This window comes from Equus asinus, chromosome 2, assembly GCF_041296235.1.
Source record: "Equus asinus isolate D_3611 breed Donkey chromosome 2, EquAss-T2T_v2, whole genome shotgun sequence".
Taxonomy (NCBI): Eukaryota; Metazoa; Chordata; class Mammalia; order Perissodactyla; family Equidae; genus Equus; species Equus asinus.
This window is the reverse complement of record NC_091791.1, coordinates 162,024,824-162,048,868: the sequence shown is the minus strand read 5'-3', so window position 1 is coordinate 162,048,868 and position 24,045 is coordinate 162,024,824. Positions and strand designations below refer to the sequence as shown.

The 24,045-nt window shown below is 37.1% G+C and overlaps 1 protein-coding gene across 1 annotated transcript; it reads left to right on the top strand.

Annotated features, from left to right (window-relative positions):
- Window positions 1-12,485: 12,485 nt before the first annotated feature.
- LOC106835198 (olfactory receptor 4F15) lies at window positions 12,486-13,424 on the top strand. The gene has a single exon (XM_014847371.3). It carries the CDS (start codon window positions 12,486-12,488, stop codon window positions 13,422-13,424), a length of 939 nt encoding a protein of 312 aa, XP_014702857.3.
- Window positions 13,425-24,045: the final 10,621 nt, after the last annotated feature.

The following is a 24,045-nucleotide window of genomic DNA, read 5'->3' as shown; positions in this document are numbered from 1 at the left end:
GAAATAGAGACTAGAAAAGCAATGGAAAGAATCAATGAAACCAAGAGCTTGTTCTTTGAAAAGATAACCAAAATTGAAAAACTTTTAGCTAGACTCACCAAGAAAAAAAGAGAGAAGGCTCAAACAAATAAAATCAGAACTGAAAGAGGAGAAGTTACAATGGACACCTCAGAAATGCAAAAGATTATAATAGAATTCTATGAAAAGATATACATGAACAAATTGGATGCCTAGAAGAAATGGATAAATTCTTAGAACCACACAACCTTTCAAAACTGAATCAAGAAGAAATAGAGAATGTGAATAAACCAATCACCAGTAAGGAGATCAAAACAGTAATCAAAAACCTCCAAAAAAATGAAAGTGCAGGACTATAAGGCCTCCCAGGTGAATGCTACCAAACATTCAAAGAAGACTTAATACCTATTATTCTCAAACTCTATGAAAAAATTGAAGAGGAAGAGAAGCTTCTTAACTCATTCTATGAAGCCAACATTACCCTGATACCAAAACCAGATGAGGACAACACAAAAAGAGAAATTACAGGCCAATATCACTGATGAACATCGATGCAAAAATCCTCAACAAAATACCAGCAAATCAAATACAACAATACATAAAAAAGATCATACACAATGATCAAGTGGGATTTATTCCAGGGATTCACAGATGGTTCAACATCCGCAAATCAATAAATGTGATATACCACATTAATAAAATGAAGACTAAAAATCACATGATCATCTCAATAGATTCAGAGAAAGCATTTGACAAGATGCAGCATGTATTTATGATAAAAACTCTAAATAAAATGAGTATAGAAGGAAAATATGCGAACATAATAAAGACCATATATGACAAACCCACAGTTAACATCATTCTCAATGGAGAAAATTTGAAAACTACCCCTCTAAGAACAGGAACCAGACAAGGATGCCCACTTTCACCACTCTTGTTTAACATAGTATTGAAAGTCCTAGCCAGAGCAATCAGGCAAGAAAAAGAAATAAAAGTGATCCATATTGGAAAAGAAGTGAAACTGGTCCTGCACAAAAACAGACACACAGATCAACGGAACTGAATCAAACCCCAGAAATAAACCCACACATCTATGGACAGCTAAATTTCAGCAATGGAATCAAGAACATACAATGGAGAAAGGAAAATATCTTCAATAAATGGTTTTGGGAAAACTGGACAACCACATACAAAAGAATGAACACAGAACATTACCTTTCACTATACACAAAAATTAATTCAAAATGGTTTAGAGACTTTAATACAAGACCTGAAACCATGAAACTTCTAGAAGAAAACATAGGCAGTACACTCGTCAACATCGGTCTTAGCAGCATATTTTCAAGTCCCATGTCTGACCGGGCAAGGGAAACAACAGAAAAAATAAACAAATGGGACTACATCAAACTAAAAATCTTCTGTACCAGCAAAGGAAACCATCAACAAAGGGAAAATACAACCTAACAATTAGGATAAGATATTTGCAAACCATATATCTGATAAGGGGTTAATATCCAAAATATATTAAGAATTCATACATCTCAACAACCAAAAAAACTAACAAGCCAATTAAAAAATTGGCAAAAGATTTGAACAAACTCTTCTCCAAAGGAGATATACAGATGGCCAAGAGGTACATGAAAAGATGTTCAACATCATTAACTATCAGAGAAATGCAAATCAAAACTGCAATGAGATATCACCTCAGTCCCATCAGAATGGCTATAATTAACAAGAGAGGTAATAATAATAAGAGGTGGGAGAGGATGTGGAGAGAAGGGAAGCCACATACACTGCTAGGGGGAGAGCAAACTGGTGCAGCCACTATGGAAAACAGTATGGAGTTTCCTCAGAAAATTAAGAATAGATCTACCATATGATCCAGCTATTCCACTGCTGGGTATCTATCCAAAAAAACTCAAAAATATAAATGCATAAAGATACACGCATCCGTATGTTCACTGCAGCATTATACCCAATAGCCAAAACGTGGAAGCAACCTAGGTGCCCATCAAAGGATGAATGGATAAAGAAATAGTGGTATATATACACAATGGAATACTACTCAGCCGGCCATTTGTGACAACATGGATGAACCTTGAGTGTATTATGCTAAGCGAAATAAGTCAGAGGGAAAAAGCCAAATATCGTACAATCTCACTCATAAGTAGAAGATAAAAACAACAACAAACGATCACATAGAGACAGAGATTGGATTCATGGTTACCGTAGGGGAAGGAGGGAGGGAGGAGGGTGAAAGGGGTAATTAGGCACGTGTGTGGTGATGGACTGTAGTTAGTCTTTGGGGGGTGAACATGATGTAATTTACACAGAAATCGAAATATAATGATGTACACCTGAAATTTATATAATTTGCAGTAACCAGTGTTACTGCAATCAAAAATCAATTAATTTTTAAAAAGATAATGTTAAATTTTATTTCATCTGATTTGTCTTACTATTAGCTGATTCAATTTCTATCTTTTCAGCTCATTATCTATTAGCTTCCCTCATTGGTTTATTCTTAATCTGGCTTTTTCAGGGTCCAGTAAGGAGACAGAAACCATATCAGTTTTTTTGAACAGAGAAAGTTTGATATAAAGATTTGTTGACTAAGTATAAATTTCTAACCAGTTATTTTAAAAAGAAGGAACTCTAAGATGTCACAGATATAGCATTTGTAGGAAGCCCCTTTCGGCTCCAGAGATGGAAAATAAGGGAAAGCTGTTAGAATTATTACATCTTAAAAACATAAAAATGATTAAAAGCTTGGAGGAAGGACATGTGGAGTTCAAACTCAAATATTTGAGGAGGGGATGCTGCTTGGCTGGTGCTAGTGTCTCTAACCTAGAGGAGGGCCTATGGGGCAGGGACACAGCCCCTGAAGAAGGGGTGCTGCTGGCTAACGCAGGTGTTCCTGAGGAGAGTGTGATAAGACGAGTTCCTCCAGTGCTGGAAAAACTGTAACTAGATTCAGCTCCTGCTTTGGAAAGAAATCAAGTTTGCTGAGGTGAAGTGTGTGGTTGGGTGATGCTTACAGTCTCAGTGAGCAGAGAGGAAGCCCTGAAACAGCAAACAGGAGGGAGCAAAAGTCCCTTTTTCCGCCTCCAGACTTGCAGTCTCTCTCTAGTGCCCTCTAATGGCCAGGCTGCCAAAAAAGAAATGTAGTTTGTAGAACCCAGCCCTGCATCATACAGAGTATAGACAGGTACTGTAGTGCTGAAAAATAATATAACACACGTAGTTATATAGATTATATAGCACATGTAGTCATATAGCTTATATAGCACATGTAGTTACTTAGACAATTATTAAATATCAATTAGGATCATCCTGTTTTTGAATCTTAGAGTAAATTATAAATTATCTCTTAAAGTTTCTCTATTTTTAGAAAGTCTCAGGTACTGGAAAATTAACTAATAGGCTCAACATCATAAAAGAAATAGATGGAAGATCCAAATCGAGAATCTAGGTTGACAGACTCCTGGCCCTTTGCTGTCTTCTGTCCTTTCAGATCTTATTCCCTCAGTTGCTGAGTCCCACGTCTCCTTTGGACTGTCAATTTTTCACTGACATGCACCCTTAGATCAGGCACCTTGTATCTTGAATGTCCATTTGTCAAATAGCAGACTTTCAACAAATGTTCATGAGTGACATTCACTTAGTAAGTCTATTCAGCCCTATTTTACATTTCTTTCTCTGATCCTATTTTTTTAAGGAAAGCTTTTATTTTGGAAGAATTTTAGATTTACAGAGAAGTTACAATGATAGTCCAGAGAGTTCCCATATACCCCTCACCTACTTTTAGTTTCCATTTCCTCTAACGTTATCTCATGTTTCCAAACATGAGTAATTGACCCTCATGCGTAAGTATTAACTAAACACTAGACTTTACCCAGATTTCACCAGCTTTTCCATTAATGTCCTTTTTCTGTTTCAGAGTGGTTCCAGGATACCACGTGACATTTAGTTATCATGTCTCCTTAGTCTCCTCTGGTTTGTGAGTTTCTCAGTCTGACCTTGTTTATCATGGCTATGACAGCTTTGAAGAGTATTGGTCAGGTATTTTGTAAAATGCCCCTCAATTTGGGTTTGTCTGAAGTTTTTCCTGATAATTAGACAGGGATTCCAGGTTTTTGTAAAGAATACCAAAGAGGTGAAGTAGCTTTTTTCGGGGAGTAGGTAATATTCATGTCATCACTAGTGATGTTAAACTTGCTCAGTTATTCTATTATCTGATCCTAATAAAAGAAAAGACATCTATTAGATGTTTCTTCTACCATTTGAGTTGTTTCTTCCTACTTGAGTAGTCAACCACAAGTTTTCTAAGGACTTGATGATGGTTTATCATGATTTTGCATATGTAATTTATATATTTATTGGAGGTCTAAGCAAGAGTTTATTTCAACTCCATCCCATCTTGGTTGGACTATAAAGGCAAGCTGTGTACATGATTGCTTATGTTCCTCTTCCCTTGTTCCTTCTTTGATTCAGTTACTTTTTCTTCTATGCGTATGGAACTCTTGATCTTCTATTTCTGAGTTTCCTGATCGTATGCCTTTAGATTTGGTGTTTGTATCTCAAATCTCTGTCTATTAACGCTTAGTTTTTCTCAACACTTTTCATTAGAGGGTCTTTGGTAGTGTAATCGCCTTAGCCAGCTCCTAGTGCCCAACATTTTATCTAGGCTCTCCATTATAATTCTTCTTGAGTGGGCATTTGAATATTTTGTCATGAATGTTGAAACATAACTGTTACCACAGCAACACAGGTTAATTAATGACTATACTCCGTAACCTCAGCCTGGGGTTCAGGACAGCAGAGAAAAATTGTATTTTTCCACCCAGATACTATTTCCAGTGCTGGAATTTACTTCTCATTTAGATCATCCATTTGCTTTATTTTTTCTATGCTACTAAAGAGCGAGTAATATAATAATTAGTAATTAAAATGTCAGAGCTTCTTAAGGCATCCTGGGGCGTGATCATGGTCAGTGCTGATCTTCAGGGAGACATGTATTAGGGTGTTCATTGTAGTGTTGCTTTTAACACAGGGAAGGATTCCAGATATGAAATAACTGTATGGTATATGCACTGAGCCATCAGAACAGATGCTTGCCATAGAGTTGGAGCAGGGTCCTGGAGACCCCTGCTTTTCCAGGTGTTAACATTTAGGTGCTGATTCATAAGGAACTCTGGGAAATTAACTTGGGTGGCAGTGGAACCTCAAGGGACTTGTGACTGTAGTTATATTCTAACAAATACGCACATAGTTTAGAATTTTAACAACCAGTTTTATCACACAGCCATGTTCCAGCTGAATATTAACATTATTGGGATGTGGGGTTGGAGAAGTTAGAGAATCATCCAATGCTTGTCCAATCACATGCAATCACAAGCAGTGGCCCTGAAAAACTTAGAGAAAATCTAGGTGTCTGCCTTTGGGTGATCAGACAGGAAAAGGCATTGCATACACACCATGGATTACTATGCAGCATTTGGAAATAATAGACTAGATGTACACATAGCAACACAGGATAAGTGAAAAAAAACTAGAATGGCATGTATAATAATATTTTATATGTATATGCATAGAAAACAGTATACATTTTTATGTGAACACATACAACAACAGGATATGTTTTAAAAACACTAGAATGGTTGCCTCGGAGGTAAAAAGACTGTAAATGGAGACTGGAGATTAAAGAGAACAAACCAGTAAACAAGAGAGGGGCCCTCTATATACCAATGTTGATAATGTACCATGGACTGAGGAATATCATCACCTCAGTCTCATGCGCCTAAAGCTAAAAAAAACAGAAGGAAATGTCTTGTTACTTCCTCATAATATTTTGAAGTGAACCTCCTTATTTATACTATTCCTACCTCCAAATGGCAAGCACAGTAAGGGACAATGGAATTATTTCAATGATTGGATTCTTCTGTTAAGTTCAACAAGTAAATAGTAGGCCCCCTTATTGCAGGAAACTGCACAAGTTGCTTTGGAAGAAGCAAATATTAGACAGATCTGTGTCTTCAAAGTACTTATTACAACGTGGTAAATTTATTATTATTATTGTTATTAATTATAGTCACATAATAAGCTATTTTTTAAGTTAAGTTTTTGAAGCTTATTCTTTTACTTGGTTAGTTTATTTACGTATAGTGAAAATTGACATTTATTAGGCTATTACATGTAACTTGTATGAATTTCTTAGAAGTTGAATACTATCGAATTACCCAGGGATGCTTTCATTCATCATCACAGGATTTAAATTGGCAAAAAAAATGGCAGATGTTGTTTTTCTTAAAGATTCCATTGTACCTATTATTAACATTTCCCCATTTTTTGTGAGGAAGACTGGCCCTGACCTAATATCTGTGCCAACTCTATTTTGTGTGTGGGACACCGCCACAGCATGGCTTAATGAGTGATACATAGGTCCAGGCCTGGGAACTGAAACTGTGAACTCCAGGCTGCAGAAGTGGAGAGTGCAAACTTAACCACTATGCCACCAGGCCAGCCCCAATATTTCTCCTTTTTCCTTTAATCAAAACGAATATATTTTTAGGAGACAATTTCCTTGACTAATTAACTGTAGTTCTGCAGTCCCAGGTCACTGTAACATTATGGTCACTATCCTCCAGTGCAGTTAATTAGGTATTTTTTCCTCTTATAGAAACATTTTATATACCTCTGTGTGCTTGAGATGATAGACTGTGAATAGCTACAGAGGAAGGATGGGGTCCATTGACAACAGGAGCAAGATATTAAACTAGATAAACTTCGGTGACAAGGAAAACTCAGGTTTGCTTTTTGTACATATCAATTAAGCTTTGCCCTGGAAGCAAAAGGAAACAAGTAGTGGTGGTGAGATGATGGGCACACAGGAAAATAAATGTGAGTGGTTGTGGATATGGAGAAAAGGCATTAACCTTAATTTGTAACTAGGACTTGGAAATGACGTGGACGTCCAAAGGTGCAACTGAAGATACATTGCAGACTCTGGCATCTACGCTGTGGTCAGGATTAGGAAGCAGATTGAGTTGTGAACTACACCTAGGGATTTTTAGGGAAATATATTAGCACTGAAAGTAAAACAAATATGTGTACTGTTCTCATAACAAGCTTGTTGTCTGCTTTACTTCTTCTTTAAAGGACTAAGAAATAAAGAGGAGAAAGTACATTAGGTACCAGTAATAAGTGAAGTTTTAAAAAATAAAACCCCAATTTCATAGAATCACGGTGGAGAAGGATGATTGAAAACTTGCTTAGAAGAAAAATACCTAGGAATGGAGCTCACCCTAATCTAAAATAATGTAGTGTCAGTTAAAATTCGGTGATAGAAGAATGAAGAGAAAAAAAATAGGAAACTGAATCTGTAATGTTATCAACCAACAGTCAATCCTCCTGTTTTTGTCTATGTTTTTTAAACATTTATTAGGGTTTTTTTCTAGGTCATTACAGTGAGATGTTTCATGGTGAAAGGGGGTTGGTAGACAGAGTGACAAAAATAAAGGGATACAAGATGGACCTATGAGGAAAAGCTAAAAGAATTTAGGTGATTAAAAATAGAGTGTACAGATGATGAGTGATTTTATTTGCTTTTACCAAGTTCAAGAATATTAAACATTTATCTGAGAGAGTTGCTGACAACTTCTTTCAATTCACAGAGAAAGAATTAAGTGGACATCAGCTTAATTGAAATGATGAGAGATTTTCTTTTGTAAGGAAAACTTTTGAACTATTATGTTAATAAAAAATAAGAAGCCAAGGAAGAAAATGAATTTTCAAACTTTTTAAACTGTAGAAGAACTGACATATCCTGGATGGAAAAGAAAAGAAAAGAACTAGGTCAGAACATATTTTTAGATCTTTTCCAGCTTGAGTGATTTTATTATTAGGGATAATGAGTATCTCTCTTTTTTTTCAAAATTTTAAAAGGTAAAATTACCATGAATCTATTCTAAGGGGTTGCCCAATTCTAATTCCATATAGATCAAGACATTTAAATGATGATTGCATCAAACACTGCAGAAGCTGAATTTGTCACATATCTAGATCATTTAAGTAGTCTAAATAAATGATGGCTCTAATTCATGTCATTATAATTCACGTGAGTAATAGCTAGACCAGAAGTAGAGAACTCAAAGTGAAATATCTTCTAATGGCAATGGTCATAGGAGAACAGCACCATTTCCGTGGAGTGTCTGGGATGTCTCAAAGCGACCAAGCACCCAGAACCTAACATCTCCCCCTGGAAGCCATTCAGAGAATATGACTCAGAGCCATTAGACAGATCGTCAAGAAATTTGAAGACTTAAGACAGGAGCTGGGTAAGTTTCTAGATCTGCTGCTATTTGCTCTTTCTATTATTTTGTCTTCTTTGCTGTTTAACGGATTGTAAAGTAAGTACATTTTGTCTTTGATGACATTTCTCCTTTTCTCAGGTTTAGCTCTCATTCCTGGAGCCTACCCCATTCCTGCTGAGCTCATCTGCTGTTTACCTGTCTTCTATAGCAACATATCCAAGCTAATCCTTCTTGGCTAATGAATCAGGTTTAAAATGGATCACTTATTTCATCATCGTCAAAATGCTAATTTCTTGCATCCATAAGATCTCAGCTAAGAAAGTCATCTGGTAACTTGTTTGTCTGTAACAGCTAATGGAGCATCCTTCCCTTCGTTTCGTAAGTAAAACTAGGGAATGCAGTCTGTTAGCCTAAAAGAAGGCAACTCTAATGCCGGGTGCTAGTAGGAAATCATTTTGTGCTCTGGAGCTTTTAAGACTGCACATCTGAACAAACTCCCAGGCTGTCATTTCTTCTCTTTCTCATAATTTTCCATCTAACTGACCAGCTTGGTCTCCTGCTGCTTTCAATAATCCAATTTGCTTTGCCTTCATTTTACTCATCTTTCTATCAATTTTCTTTCTGATTTAAATAATATGTTTAACTTATTTTTTAAAAGAATGTTCTTCTTTCCCTATGGCTAGACTCTGTCTTTATGTAAACTTTACGTTGAATCACATATATTTTTTTTTCTGAATGACCCAACAAGTCCTGTTCTGATTTGAGTAACTCTACTTCTTATAAATTCATTATCAAGTTTACCATCATTTCTTTTGCTATTCTCATTTGGATTTTTTTGCTATTCAAATTTCAATTTGGAGGAAGCATCACTTGTATTTTCACTTCCTAGTGTATTCTCATTGTTATTCCTACTTCATAGAAGCCTTAAAAAACATTTGGCTAGAAGCACTTTTTCCCTTAGTGATCAGAAGGAAGTCTTTTTGCCTTATTTCTCTGCTCATTCCTACAGAAATTTTGATTAGTTAGTTCATAGTTCATGGCATGGATTTTTAGTTATCAGTCATAAAATGCTTTATACAACTCTTGCTTAAAACAGTTCTGATAATCTTAGAGTTCCATTTTATGTATTTTTAAGTTCTTATTTCATTACTTTATTCCACATAATTGATATCTATTAATTTTTCATCTTTATATTATTTCTAAAGCTTAGCAGAGTAATAGGCATTTTATAGATGCTGCATAAATATTTGTTGAATGAATGAGTGGCAAAACCAAGAAATCTAAGCATCATTTTTTAGCTACTTTTCAATCAGCACAAAGAATTAGGATACATGAAACCTGCCCCAAGTGTTTTATAATATATTTTGAGGCAATAAAACCCATACATATTTATTAGACAGCCACTGAAAAATTAGGGTGATAGAAATTAGAGATGTAAAATTTCAGATAAAGGAAAAAGTCAGAATACTGAGACGAGACTTCATGAAGGTGGAAACTCAGCTAGAAGCAAGCAGAGTGTTTGACACTCCCCAGGAATTTGATGACTATAGTATTTCTTCAAGTGTTCTTATCTTTTCTGGAAAAAGAAGATCTGTATGTAACAGACCAAAATCGCATTTTCTGTCATGAAGATGGACTCCACAAAGCAGGAATTCTTGTCTATGCTTTACCCCCAGTGCCTGAAATTTTGCCTGGTATTCTGGAAACACAAGAGTATTTATTTAATTAATGAACAAAAACCATTCAGAGAACCACTCAGGAGTCAATTATATACCTACTTGTCCAAGAACATATTGGGTGGCTGATTATCATAGGTTCCCTATTATCAGTGGACATGAGTTGTTCAGATTTGTTCCTCAATGTAGTTGGAGTAAGAAGTCACTTATGTGTAGTGCCATGGAAAAAGTCAGGATGCGCTATCTATCCTGCCTCCTTCAATATCTCATCCATCTTCTTAACAGGCTATCTGAAATGTCCTCTGTCAGATTCATTGCCCCGTTTTAAAATTTTCCTTTTTCTCCTAAAATATTTGTTCTCACGTAAGAAAGTTGTGGTATACAGAATAATGGCCCCCCAAAATGTCCATGTCTTGATCTCTGGACCTTTGACTATGTTACCTTACATGACAAAAGAGACTTTGCAGACATAATTAACATTGTGAGATGGGAAATTATACTGGATTATCTGGGTGAGCCCAATGTAATCATGAGTATCCTTAAAAGAGGAAGGCAGGAAGGTCAGAGTCAGAGAGATGTGATGACAGAATCAGAGTTAAGAGTGATATACTTTGAAAAGAGAGGAAGGGGTCATGAATTAAGGATGCAGGCAACCTTGGAAAAGGCAACGAAATGGATTATCTCCTAGATCCTCCAGAAGGAATGCAGCTCTGCCCATTCTTTGATTTTAGCTCAGAACACACATTTTGGCCTTCTCCAGAACAGTGAGATGACACATTTGTGTTTTTTTAAGCCACTAAATTTCTGATAAGTTATTACAGTAGAAAATAGGAAATTAATACAAAGGCTATTTAATGCAAAGAGCTTTCAAGCAAGGGCTTTTGATCCCAGTACAAACTCTCCCACCAAACACTTTTGTGAAAATAGGCAGGTCACTTCCTATAACTCTTTCTATATAAATTATTTCACTCGTAAAGCATGGATATTGTACTAAGTCAGGAACCCCACATTGAACAGTGGACCTCAGATCATTTATCTCCAGCAATTTTTAATCCTTGAAGACTTGTAATTTTGTCTTTACATCCCCATGCTGGGATCTGACTACTGTCCTTTCATTCTTTTTCTGAATTTTATAACTCAATAATCACCTTTTCTCATTTCCAGACACATACACAGTCTGGCTCTTTTTACCAGCATTTTATTTCTGTCACTCTTTTAACCATTCCAAATGTATTTTGAAAAAGAAATGAGACAGCCTTTATGTGGCAGAGTTCTTATCTTTGAGGATCCAATGAATGTGTGTATATACGTACATATGAATATATACATATATTAGAGGAAGAGATTATTTGTCTCAGTTCATCACACATTTTATGGTAGAAATTGAGATATTTGGTGAGCAAGTGAGCATCTTTTATCAAATAAATGATCTTTTCCCATTTTGAAACATATCAAAGGCCTTTTATTGACTATTTTAAATCAATAATTAGTACTCCATATTCCTTTGATGACAGAATTTTATTGTGCACATCTAACTTTGTGTAGTTAAACAATGGTGGGAATCAGACTTGGGGTCCTCTGATAATTCCTGACTGGCAACACAAAACATACTGTTAATGTGAACCTTACTGAATTATGATATACTCTCTTGACTCCAGGTTCATTCTTCAGTCTCATGAATTTCTTCCTTCATTCAATAAGTGTGAAACACTCATTAAACAACTGGTTGCATTAGTGATGGAGGGGGTGTTATTCATATGAACTGAACATGATTCCTTTACCCAAGTTGCTCCATTTTAATTAAGATGGAAATTTATATCATCATGAGAGGCAGAGTGAAATAAATGCTAACAGTGCAGAGGGAGTATAGAGATGGGCAGATTTGGAGGATTTCACTAATGAGGGAGCGTTTGAGCTGAGATGTTTAGATGTTTAGGATTTTGTGAAATGGAGAATAGAATTTGAGAAATTTCAAAAATTGAAAGGAAGAAAAATTTTGAAGTCTAATTGAGCAATATGAATAACAGAACAAAGACTTTGAAAACCGTATGCTGTGCATGAGGAATGGTTAGGTGGCTCAAACGAATGGTTGAAATCATATCCATTCAAAAGTAGTCACAGTCAAAAGTGTTTGAAGATAATCTTCTACGTTATTGAAGTTGGACACTCTGGGAAAGAGGAAATAGGAAATATCCGTGTAATAGTAAAAGAAGGCAGGAGGGAAATAGATCCAGAGATAGAATTAATTTAGTAGTAGTAGCTTTGAAAACCATTGTGCCATATGGGAACCAGCTGACTCCTTTAAGTAGAAGTTAGATATGCATGTGATGAAGATTATTTGGCTGTATGAGATGTTAATATGATAATTGTTTTCATGAACTGGGGGCTTTCTTTCTTGAACACTAATACTTGTCTAGGCAACTCATCCATTTTCTTTGTCCTTTAGATAACATGAAAACTCGTTCTGGTGTTTGAGACAATGAATGGAAGGAATCACTCCATAGTATCAGAGTTTGTGTTCCTGGGACTCACCAACACATGGGAGATCCAGCTTCTCCTTTTTGTCCTCTCCTTTTTCTTCTACTTTGCAAGCATAATGGGAAACCTTGTCATTGTGTTCACTGTAACCCTGGATGCTCATCTACACTCCCCCATGTATTTCCTCCTGACCAACCTCTCAGTCATTGATATGTTGTTTTGCTCAATCATAGCCCCTAAAATGATTTATGATATTTTCAAGAAGCACAAAGCAATCTCCTTTTGTGGCTGTATTACCCAGATATTCTGCAGTCATGCTGTTGGGGGCACTGAGATGGTGCTACTCATTGCCATGGCCTTTGACAGATATGTGGCCATATGTAAACCTCTCCACTATGTGACCATCATGAGTCCAAGAATTTGTCTATACTTTTTAGTCACTTCCTGGATCATTGGCCTTATCCATTCATTAGTTCAATTAGTTTTTGTGGTAGATTTGCCTTTTTGTGGCCCTAATGTATTGGACAGTTTTTACTGTGACCTTCCTTGGCTCCTCAGACTTGCCTGCACAAACACCCAAGAACTGGAGTTCATGGTCACTGTCAATAGTGGGCTCATTTCTGTGGGATCCTTTGCCTTGCTGGTCATTTCATACATCTTCATTCTGTTCACTGTTTGGAAACACTCTTCTGGTGGATCTTCCAAGGCTCTCTCCACTTTGTCAGCTCATATCACTGTGGTGGTTTTGTTCTTCGGGCCTCTGATGTTTTTCTACACATGGCCTTCTCCCACATCACACCTGGATAAATATCTTGCTATTTTTGATGCATTTATCACTCCTTTTCTGAATCCAGTCATCTATACATTCAGGAACAAAGAGATGAAAGTGGCGATGAGGAGACTGTGTGTTCGTCTTGTTCATGCCGGGAAGATTTCATAATGGATGGCTGTCAAGACACGGAGCTATAGATTCTCCCTCTTGCTGGTTGCAGAAAAGACGTCATGCAATTTCAGAGAAATACTCAAGACTTAAGCCATGTTATATGCCTAGAAATCTACTCTCTATCAAATTATGGTATCAATCTCACCATTAAATTAGAAGTGATATTCTTTGACACTCTGAACATCAAAGTGCTTAAAGCCAAATTATATATTCTTTGCAGTCGACATGGTCTAGGATAGGGCCATGTAACTGAGCAAATAATATTTAATATTTTCCTACATTGGACAGATTATTCTATTGATAGACAAACTATGCATTCATATTACTTTCATCTACTTATTACCTATCTTAATTATAATTCTCTTTGTTTCAACTCTGTTTTCTTCTTATTTCCCCATTTTCTACATATTTTGCCTCCTTATCAGGCTCCTCTAACTGGCAGTCTGGGAAATTGTTAATCTATGTTAGAATTTTAGAATTTAAAGTTAGGATGGATTACTAAAACCACTTGTTCTAATCCCATGAATTGCACATGATAAAACCCAGGAATTGAGGGGTGACTGTACTATGTCCAAGGGCATTCAGCCAGAAATCACCAGAGAGCGCCAGGCACCAGAAAGCATGACTCTGGTTGCCAAGTCAGTGCCTTTTCACTTTCAAATGAGCTTTGTCTTTGAATTTCTGCTCATATTCCACTCTTCCAGATCTTTCCTGTAGGTTTGTTTGGAGGGAGAGATTTGCACCTCATTTGTATTTCTTCTTCTTAGTAAAGTGTCATTAGTATTTATTACTTCTTTATCATTTTTAAATATTTCCTAATTTCTACCACTATCATACATTTCCTTGTTCCTGTCCTATGAAAACCAAATTTGAAACCATTGCTATAGTCATGAAAGAAATGTTTAAAATTCATTATTAAACAGAATTCCTTTATCTACTGTGGTGTTGAGAAAGATCTTGATGAAGTTCTATTCTGTAGGACTGAAATCTCCCCAAATACTTACAATTAATGATGCTATCTCTTTTGTGGGAAACAAATGTGATTGTTGAATTGTGTACTCTGCTTAAGTTACCTCTCACAGAAAGAAAAATTTGAAAATTTCAGCAAATATAAAATGAAATATTCATAAAATATATGTGAAGCTTCTCTTTTTCCAGAAATTGTGCAGCCTGTTATTTAACATGGTTACTAAAGAACAGAAAGGAACCTATTAATTGAAGTTTCCTTCATGAAGCAGTGGAGTAATGATTGTTTTTCAACATTTGTGTCCTAGGGGAGGTAATAATTGATGTGATTCACACAGTGATTTTTACAGTCTAGGTGCTAGGTGCTAAGTGCTACCTTGAACTTTACGAAATAAATACTCTCATTATCTTCATTTTACAGAGGAGGAATCTGAGGCACAAAGATGCTAAATATTCTCAAAATCTATTAGGTAATAAGCCTAGACATAAATTCTTCCAGTTTGGATCTGTTATCTTCACTTCTGCACTAGAGCGCATCTCTGGTGATAAAAGATATCAGAACAACTCCTTTACTTGAAAATAATCTCTATTTGTGGGCCTTCTTCTGGTGACCCCGTATCTGTAAAACCCCAGTATTTGTGGGATTAATGAATTTACAAATACTTATTGTGTATGTAAAACCAACCAGGAATTGTTCTAGGCACTCACTACTATGAAGGAAGTTGAAATGCCAGAATTGCTCTGAAATACTGTAGAGGAAGGAGTCCAAAACCTTAAGAGTATATTTGAATGGATCTATTATGTGTAACCTATGCAGATAATCCCTAACTCTGTTCTTCTGTGAGGGGCTGGGGGACATGTCATCACCAAGACTGTTTTAATAAAAATACCAGGAGGAAGGACTGTGCAATAGCTCAGTAAGGGTACATGACAATGATTCTCCCAGTACTTTTTCCAAAGGTACTAGTGACCCTTTATTTGCATAACCATACACAAGGAAAAAAAGGAATGTCACAACGTTTTGAGGATTGTTGGACACAGTGTCTGAGTTGTTATATACACCCAGATTTCTCAAGGGTCATCATGAACTTTTGTTTGAATCCTAGCATGTGGGAGTTAGGTATATATGAAGTCTTAGTCTAGGTCTGCTGCACAGCAGGTTCTCTGGGTGACAACCCCCAGTCATCATTACACCATTTCCTGAATGTATAATTTGAATGGATGTACTTAGTAGTTGGTGCAACTCCCACACTGTTTCCTAGTTCCATGGATTACAGCTATTGTAGAGGAGAAGGTACTGAAACAGTCCCATCCTCAGGCCAAGATAGCATTTCAAAAAGTATATTACATTTTTTAAGGGTGTTGTAGCAAAAATATACACAAAAGATACAGGAAAGTTTATTCCCATCATATCTCTATTTAGTTCACCAGTGTGGCCCCTACAAAGCCAGACAGAACCTGGAGAATGACAATGGACTATTGCAACTCAATCCAGTATTAGTCTTAGTTGCAGCTGCTAAGAAAGGTGGTATCTCTATTTAGTTCACCAGTGTGGACCCTACAAAGCCAGACAGAACCTGGAGAATGACAATGGACTGTTGTAACTCAATCCAGTATTAGTCTTAGTTGCAGCTGCTAAGAAAGGTGGTATCACTGTCAGAGAAGATTAGCATAGCCTCGGGTATATGATATTATGACTGATCTGATAAATTTTCTTTTCCATCTCTTTCAGAAAGGAGAAACAGAAACAACATTTACATGGAATGGAAAACAGTATACATTCACAGTTTTACTGTTTGTCACGATATAATCTGAAGAGATCTGGATCTGGACCATCTGGATATTTTACAGATCATCATAATTGTCTATTATATGGATGATATCATCCTATCACACAAGATGAGGAGGCAATGGTAAGTACATTGGATGCTTTGGTAATATACACATGCTTTCAAGGGAAGGAATAAATTCTATGAAGAATGAAGAAGTGCCATGTCATTAAAAATTTTAGGAGTTCACAAAATGGATCAAAGACTTAAGTGTAAGACCTGAAACCATAAAACTCCTAGAAGAAAACTCTCTTTGACATTGGTCTTGGCAATTATTTCTTGGATAAGACACCTAAAGCAAAGGAACAAAAGCCAAAATAAACAATTGGGACTACATCAAACTCAAGAGCTTCTGCATAGCAAAGGAGACAATCAATAAATGAAAAGACAATCTACAGAATGGAGGTTTTCTTGCAAACTATGTATCTGATAAGGGATTATATCCAAAATATGCAAGAGACTCATACAACTCAATAGTGAAAAACACAATACAATTAAAAAGGGGGCAAAGGATCTGAATAGAAATTTTTCCAAAGAAGAAATACAAATGGTCAATAGGTATATGAAAAAGTGCTCAACATCACCAATCACCTGGGAAATGCAAATCAAAACCACCTTACATCACCTTACACCTGTTTAAATGGCTATTATCAAAAAGAAAAGAGATAAATGCTAGCAAGGACATGGAGAAAAGAGAACACTTGTGCAGTGTTGGTGGGAACGTAAACTGGTACATCCACTATGAAGCTTCCTCAAAAAATTAAAACTAAAACTACCATATGATGCAGCCATCCCACTTCTGGGTATATATCTAAAGGAAATGAAATCATTATCTTGAAGAGTTATCTACACACTCATCTTCATTGCAGCATTATTCACATTAGCTAAGATATGGAAATAATGTAAACGCCATTCAACAGATGAATGGATAAGGAAAATAATGTGCATATATACACACAATGGACCATTATTAAGCCATAAAAAGGAAATCCTGCCATTTGGAACAACATGGATGAGCCTGGAGTGCATTATGCTAAGTGAAATAAGCCAAGACAGAGAAAGACAAAAACTTCATGGTATCACTCATATGCGGAATCTAAGGGGAGGAAAGTCAGTTTTATAGAACCAGAGGATAGAATGGTGGCTGCCAGAACCTTGGGGGAAGGGTGAATGATAAAATGTAGATCAAAAGGTACAAACTTTCAGTTATTATAGGAATAAATTAAGAGGATCTAATGTACAGTGTGGCGACTATAGTTAATAATATAGTCCTGTATACTTGAAAGATGTCGAGAGTAGATGTTAGTCTCACCAAATACAAACACACACATGCACAATGAACTATGTGAGGTGATGGATGTGTTAATTTTCTTGATCTTCATTTCACAATATCAAATCATCACATTGTATACTTAAATTATATACAACTGTGTTAGTCAGTTATTCCTAAATAAAGTTTAAAAATTTTTTACAAGTTCAAAGTTCTGGGGAAAGCCAAGACATCCTTTTAAAAGTAAAGGAAAAATTATTGCATCTTGTACCTCCTGTCACTAAGGAAGCACAATACCTGTTAGATTTCTTCAGTTTCTCAAGGAAACATTATACACCAGGAATACCTCTATAACCCATATACTGAAAGACATGAAAGACTGTAAACTTTGAGCAGGATGCAGATCTGCAAAGGACTTTTTGCAGCTCCAGACTTTATGCAAATAGCCCTTCTACATGAACTATTCAGCACGGCATACCTTCTGATATTAGAAAAATTGGTAGTGAGAAGAGAAAAGATTAGAAACTTATAGCAAGCACCACCAATTGGATAATAACAACACAAACCTTTAGGTTCTGAATCAATCATTTCCAAAAGATTGCAGAGTAATTAATATATAGCCATGGGATGCCGCATGACATCACAACATACTGTGGAACCACATTAAAGAAAAGGAAAGGTGGAACTTGGCACATGACCACTGGATCTACTGGCCCTATAACATACTATACTACCCAGAATCTCCTGGTCTAATAGAGCAATGGAATGGTTTACTGCAGTTGCATCAGAAGCACCAGATTGGAAACGATATTTTGATATTACATTTATATATATATATATGTATTTATAAAATTTGCTGCTGTGTCTCCATTATATAGCATACATGGGTCCAGGAATGAGGGTATGGTTAGTAAATTTGAGCTTCTCATCATTTGAACTCTGGGAACTATGGGTTTACAAGTCTTGTTTTCAATAACAAGAGGAAACATTTCCATCATGGACACAACAAGAATCCCATTAAATGTTGGTCTATAGCTATTGCCAGGAAATTCAGGCTTCTTGCACCAAGAACAAACAGGGAAGAAAAGGAATCACCATTGTGCCAGGGGTAATTGATTATTAAGAAGATGTATGACTACCATTACATGGTGAGAGTAGGAAGGATACAATTTGGCACCAGTTGATCCACATGGGTGACTTTTAGAACTCCCTTAACCAATTTTGATGGTAAATGGACAAATGCAACAGCCACGGCTTGAGAAGAGCATAGAATGCAAGGAAATGGAGTGCTCATGATGAGGGTCTAAGTCACCTTATCAGCTAAACCAACTAGGCAAGCAGAGTTGTCAACTAAAGAATCTCGACCACGTGGTAGAGGAGGGATATGAGTACCAGTTGTGGTCTCACTACCCATTACAGTAGCAGGTGTTGTAATTCATCCCATTAACTTTCCTCTGATACGAGGCCCACAGGATAAGAGGTCCACCAAAGTCCTGAAGGAGCTTCTGCCAGAACCCAAATGAATCACGGAAATGGACATGGCTTATGGGTGGATGTCAAATCTGCTATGTATGACACCATATACCCCTCTTCAGGACAGAAAGATTTATTCAGGTCAACTCCCCCAACTGTTAGGAGTGTTGCTGTCTGACATTTCTCCTAACTCTGCCAATTTTGTAATGTCCTTGGCTAAAGAGAGCTGACATACCCAAAGCCATACTCACTCTCTATGTCAGTTTGCATCCAGTGATTGGTTGTCAGTCCACTTGGGACAATTCTGGAATCTCATTCCTGGTTCAGAGCAACCTGTGAGTTTGGCGAGGGCTTGTTGTAACTGTTCTGTCATCCAATTTCTTCTTCCAGATCCTGCTTAACTCACTACCTCCAAATAGACTTGATCTTCATAGCACTCCCTAATGAGCTTTCTACATGCTGCTCTTCATCACAGAATCTTCTTCTCTGGAAACTCAAATGTTGATACAATTTCCCTGATCATTCTCCTATTATTGTCAGAGAGGGTTCTTGAAGGTGTTGGTATCATTTGGAATATTACTCCAATGTTAGTTAATTGCTCTAATGACATCATGCAAATTAGACCTTAAGCTAGAAGGAATAAGACACGTGTGTACCAGATGTCCCATGGTCATCTACTTTTTCACTACATCTCTCTCGTTGGACATTTGAAATTCTCTATGACCAATTAACAGTGGAGGAGAAAACACAGCCTGGTGTTTGAATAGTTATGCATGTTATGCTGACATCAGCTATACGTAAATGACCATTGCATGTGACTCTACTCAGAGATTGCTTTGAAGCATAGTGGTGAAGGAAAACCCTTCTAAGGGGAAGAACCTTAGGGAACACTTTCAGTTGTACACTTCCCTTGGAAGAAAAGATGGTGTGTGATAGAGATCTTACTAACTTATGGCAGGCCTAATGGTTTATTGGATTGTTCAGGTCCTAATAAAAAGTAAGCTTATAAAATTATTGGCATGGAGTTCTGGGGAAAGGTATATAGCCAGACTTCTCAGAAAAGTACATAGAATGACAGTATTTATGTCCGTGAAAAAGCCTATTAGATGTTATTTAATGTTCAGGAACAAGATGACCTGGACTTGTGGATGTCAGTCAACCTCTATCCCTCACTATTCTAGAACTGCTTAATTGGGACTAAAAGTGGCCATAGCAGCATAGTTGATGTCTCTGCATAAAATGAGCAACATGAATTTCCCCTGCCTAAGGCTCATCTGCCTATCATCACTGCTTATAAATATGTAAACATATATGTAAACACATAGACTATATAATATATATTATAAATATATAAAATATACTATAAATATATATGCTTATAACATACATAACATATATGATAATATAGAATATATTTATATAATATAAGTTATCTATCCATCTATATATCTATTTACTTTGGGTACTACTTTGTCTTTCCCACCCACAGTGCTGCTGCCAGCACTACCATTCATTGATTCATAGACTACCTTTACTGCCTTGTCTGTTTCTATGGTGTCACATACAATATTGCATCTGGCCATATTTTTACAGGAAGTGAAATGTGACCATGGGCTTACACCCATAGCATTCAGTGGACTTACTCATGCTCCAATACCCAGAAACAATTGGCTGGATGGACAAGTGGAATGGCCTGAGAATGCTCAGCTTTTGTACCAACTGGGAGGTGAACATCTTGCAAGTTTAAGAAGCTGTCTATTTGATGCAGTACAAGTCTTAAATCAGTGACCAATACATAAATTTTTACCTGTCTTAAAGCTGGAATGCATAAACAGAAGGTAAAAAAGTCACATTAACAATAAGACCAAAGAATTTACTGAGAAAATTTATGCTTCCTATTCCTGTGGACTCTGATTGAGTAGATTCAGAGGTCTTAGTGCCCCAGGGAAGAATGCTTCCAAAGGGAACACAGCTGAGACTAACCTTTGACTCCTTTGGGCTCCTCGTGTCACTGAACCAGCAGACAGAAAAGGACCTGCCTCTGATATTTGTGGGGACTGAGGCAAGAGTAAAAATTGAAGTCCATGAGCTATATGTTGAAATATTTCAAAGTTATAAATCACAGTAACAAAATCTTGAGTACAATATGCTCTATCCATCTATGTTGATAAATATATATATGATAACTATGTATACAGCTATACTAAAGCCTGGAAATCCAGGTTTGTGGACTTGGGGAAGCTTGAAAAGAAATTCCTGGGTTTAGGGGACCAGAACCTGATCTAGAAGGATGGGTATAGGTTCCAGGTAAAAACTTTTTTGGTTCCTTGAAATCTTCACACCATGGTGAAGGGCATGAATGGGAATGGGCCAATTTAGAGTCTTCTGTAGGATGGAAATCGGGGCAGGCAATTCTCTTATTTGAGTCTAAGAGTAGTACTGCTTGTCAGTTTGACAAATCCCAATTACCAGGACAAAATATGGTTCCTATTCCACAATGAGGACAAGAAGAATTCAGGGGCCTTATTGGAGTGTTTCTTAGTACTTCTATGCCCAATGGTTCCTGTCAATGGAAAATAATAGCATCACATTAAAGAAAGGATCATCTCAAGACCGATAAAATATAGGAATGAAGTTTTGTTCATCCCACCAGGTAGAGAACCCTGTCGAGCCTAGGTACTGTTGGAAGATAAGATGAAATGAGGGAAATTTTGTTAACAAAGTAGGCCTCATGACCTCCTATACAAATGGAGTTTTGATAGTTGTTTTATAGTAACTTTTTTCTTGCCTTTTTTTCCCCTATATAATTCATATGAAATACACTGGTGGAGGCTACCTTTTTGGATTTAGACCATTCTGCAATGAGATAATAGCTAAATGTTCTTCTGTGATTCTCAGTTTCTTCTATCTTGATATTTTCTTTCCTGTCCTGTTTGTCTCCTGGAGAAAAAGTAAGAGTGGATGCAGAGAGTAAAAGGATAGCTTCCATTTGCCCCTCCGGTTCCACTCAACCCTTCTCCAGCTGACTTTCTGCCTTTATTAAGCTTTTTGCCAGTTACCTAAATTCAGCGTGCCATTTTTTTGTCCTTGCAGGATCCTGACTGATACAAGTATACAAAATTGAAAGTCAAAATCCTTATTTTCTCACCTAACTATCCCACCGTCCTGAAGTAGTTATCAAAAAAAGTTTATTGTCTGTTTGTTCAGATATAGAGATATTTGTACAGTAGTCCCCCTTTATCTGTGGTTTCACTTTTCATGGTTTCAGTTACCTGCAGTCAACCATAGTCTGAAAATATTAAATGGAAAAATTCCAGATATAAACAACTCATAAGACTTAAATTTCATGCCATTCTGAGTAGGATGATGAAATCTCAGCTGTCCTATTTCATCCTGCCTGGGATGTGAGTCATCCCTTTATCTGGTATGTCCATGCCATATACACTACATGCCCATTAGTTACCTAGTAGTTGTCTTGATTGTCTGATCCACTGTCACAACAACACAGAGCTTGTTTTCAGGTAAACTTATTTTATTTAAATTTGCCCCAAAGTGCAAGAGTAGTGAGACTGGAAATTCAGATATGCCAAAGGGAAGCCATAAAGTGCTCCCTTTAAGTGAAAAGCTGAAAGTTCTCCTTTATTAAGGATAGAAAAAAATCATAAGCGGAGTGACATCAGCATCATAGCAAAGTGAGTTCTTACCTTTGTCTCTGCCTTCTAAGTTATAACTAAATGGATTTTAATTAACCAGCAGAGGATTCCCTGCACAGCACAAAATGACATGTGAGAGATCCACACAACCATGCATCTGAAGGTTGTGGAGTGGATCCCTGGGAGACACTAGAACTAGAGGAGCACACCCCTTCCTCTCTCCCTCCCTGGTGGTAGCAAGCCAGGCCATGGATCCTCACACAGCAGCCAGTGTGACTGTAAAAGGAGACAGGGGCTGCCTAGCTCACACAAATGCTTTCACAGTGGTAGCTCTGCCCCCAGGAATGCCCACCATGCTGCAGCAGACCCGCCTGTGAGAACGCTCCCCACCAAGTGGCAATTCAGCCTCCACAAATGTGCCTGCCTGCTGAACAAAGTACAGGCCCCACCAACTCAGAAGATGCCCCACCCACGAAGCACAGGAGGCTACAGGACCCACCAGTTGAAGGCTCAGCCCCCACTTAGGCACCCTTTGCACCTACCACGGCAGCTTAGCTGATCCCCAGCCAAGTGCAGCAGTCCCATGCATGCAAGAGCAGCCCACTCATTGAGCAGAGAAGCCTTGCCCCTGGTTCAAGATTCACACACCTAATGCAGAGGCCATGCCCACATGAGCACAATGTGTAGAGCAGCCCTACCTGTACAAATTCCACCAGATGGGGCAGAACCAGAAAACTCAGACCCTGTTCCCCTCATCAGAGGCAAGTGGAATCTGTGACCTGATTCTACCACAAATGTGCTGGTAAAGAATCAGTTCATGAAATACCATTAAGAGCTACAGTAACACTTCAGAGCAAAGGGAAAGTAACAAGTCTCCAGAAACCAATCCTGAAGTGACAGGAATTTACAATATAAATGACAGAGAATTCAAAATAGCTGCCATAAAGGACCTCAATGAGTTACAAAAAAAAATCTCACAAAGATAGTTAAGTGAGCTCAGGAATAAAATTAATGAGACGAAGGAAAACTTCACCAAAGAGATTGATGCTCTAAAAAAGCCAAACAGAAATTCTGTAGCTAAAGAACACAATTAATGAAATAAAAAATAATCTAGAAACCAAAAGAAACAGAACTGATATAATGGAGAACATAATTAGTGATTTAGAGTATAGAAATATAGAAATGCTTCAGGAGGAGGAGTAGAGAGAACTAAGATTTTTTTAAAGATGAAGAAATTCTTTGAGAAATATCCTTTGAGAAATAGGAAAAGCAACATAAGGATTATAGGTATTCCAGAGGGAGAAAGGAGTAGAGAGTTTGTTCAAAGAAATGCTAGCTGAAAACTTCCCAAACCTGGGGAAAGAACTAAACTTACATGTACATGAAACCAATAGAACTCCTAATTACATTGATGCAAAAAAGACCAG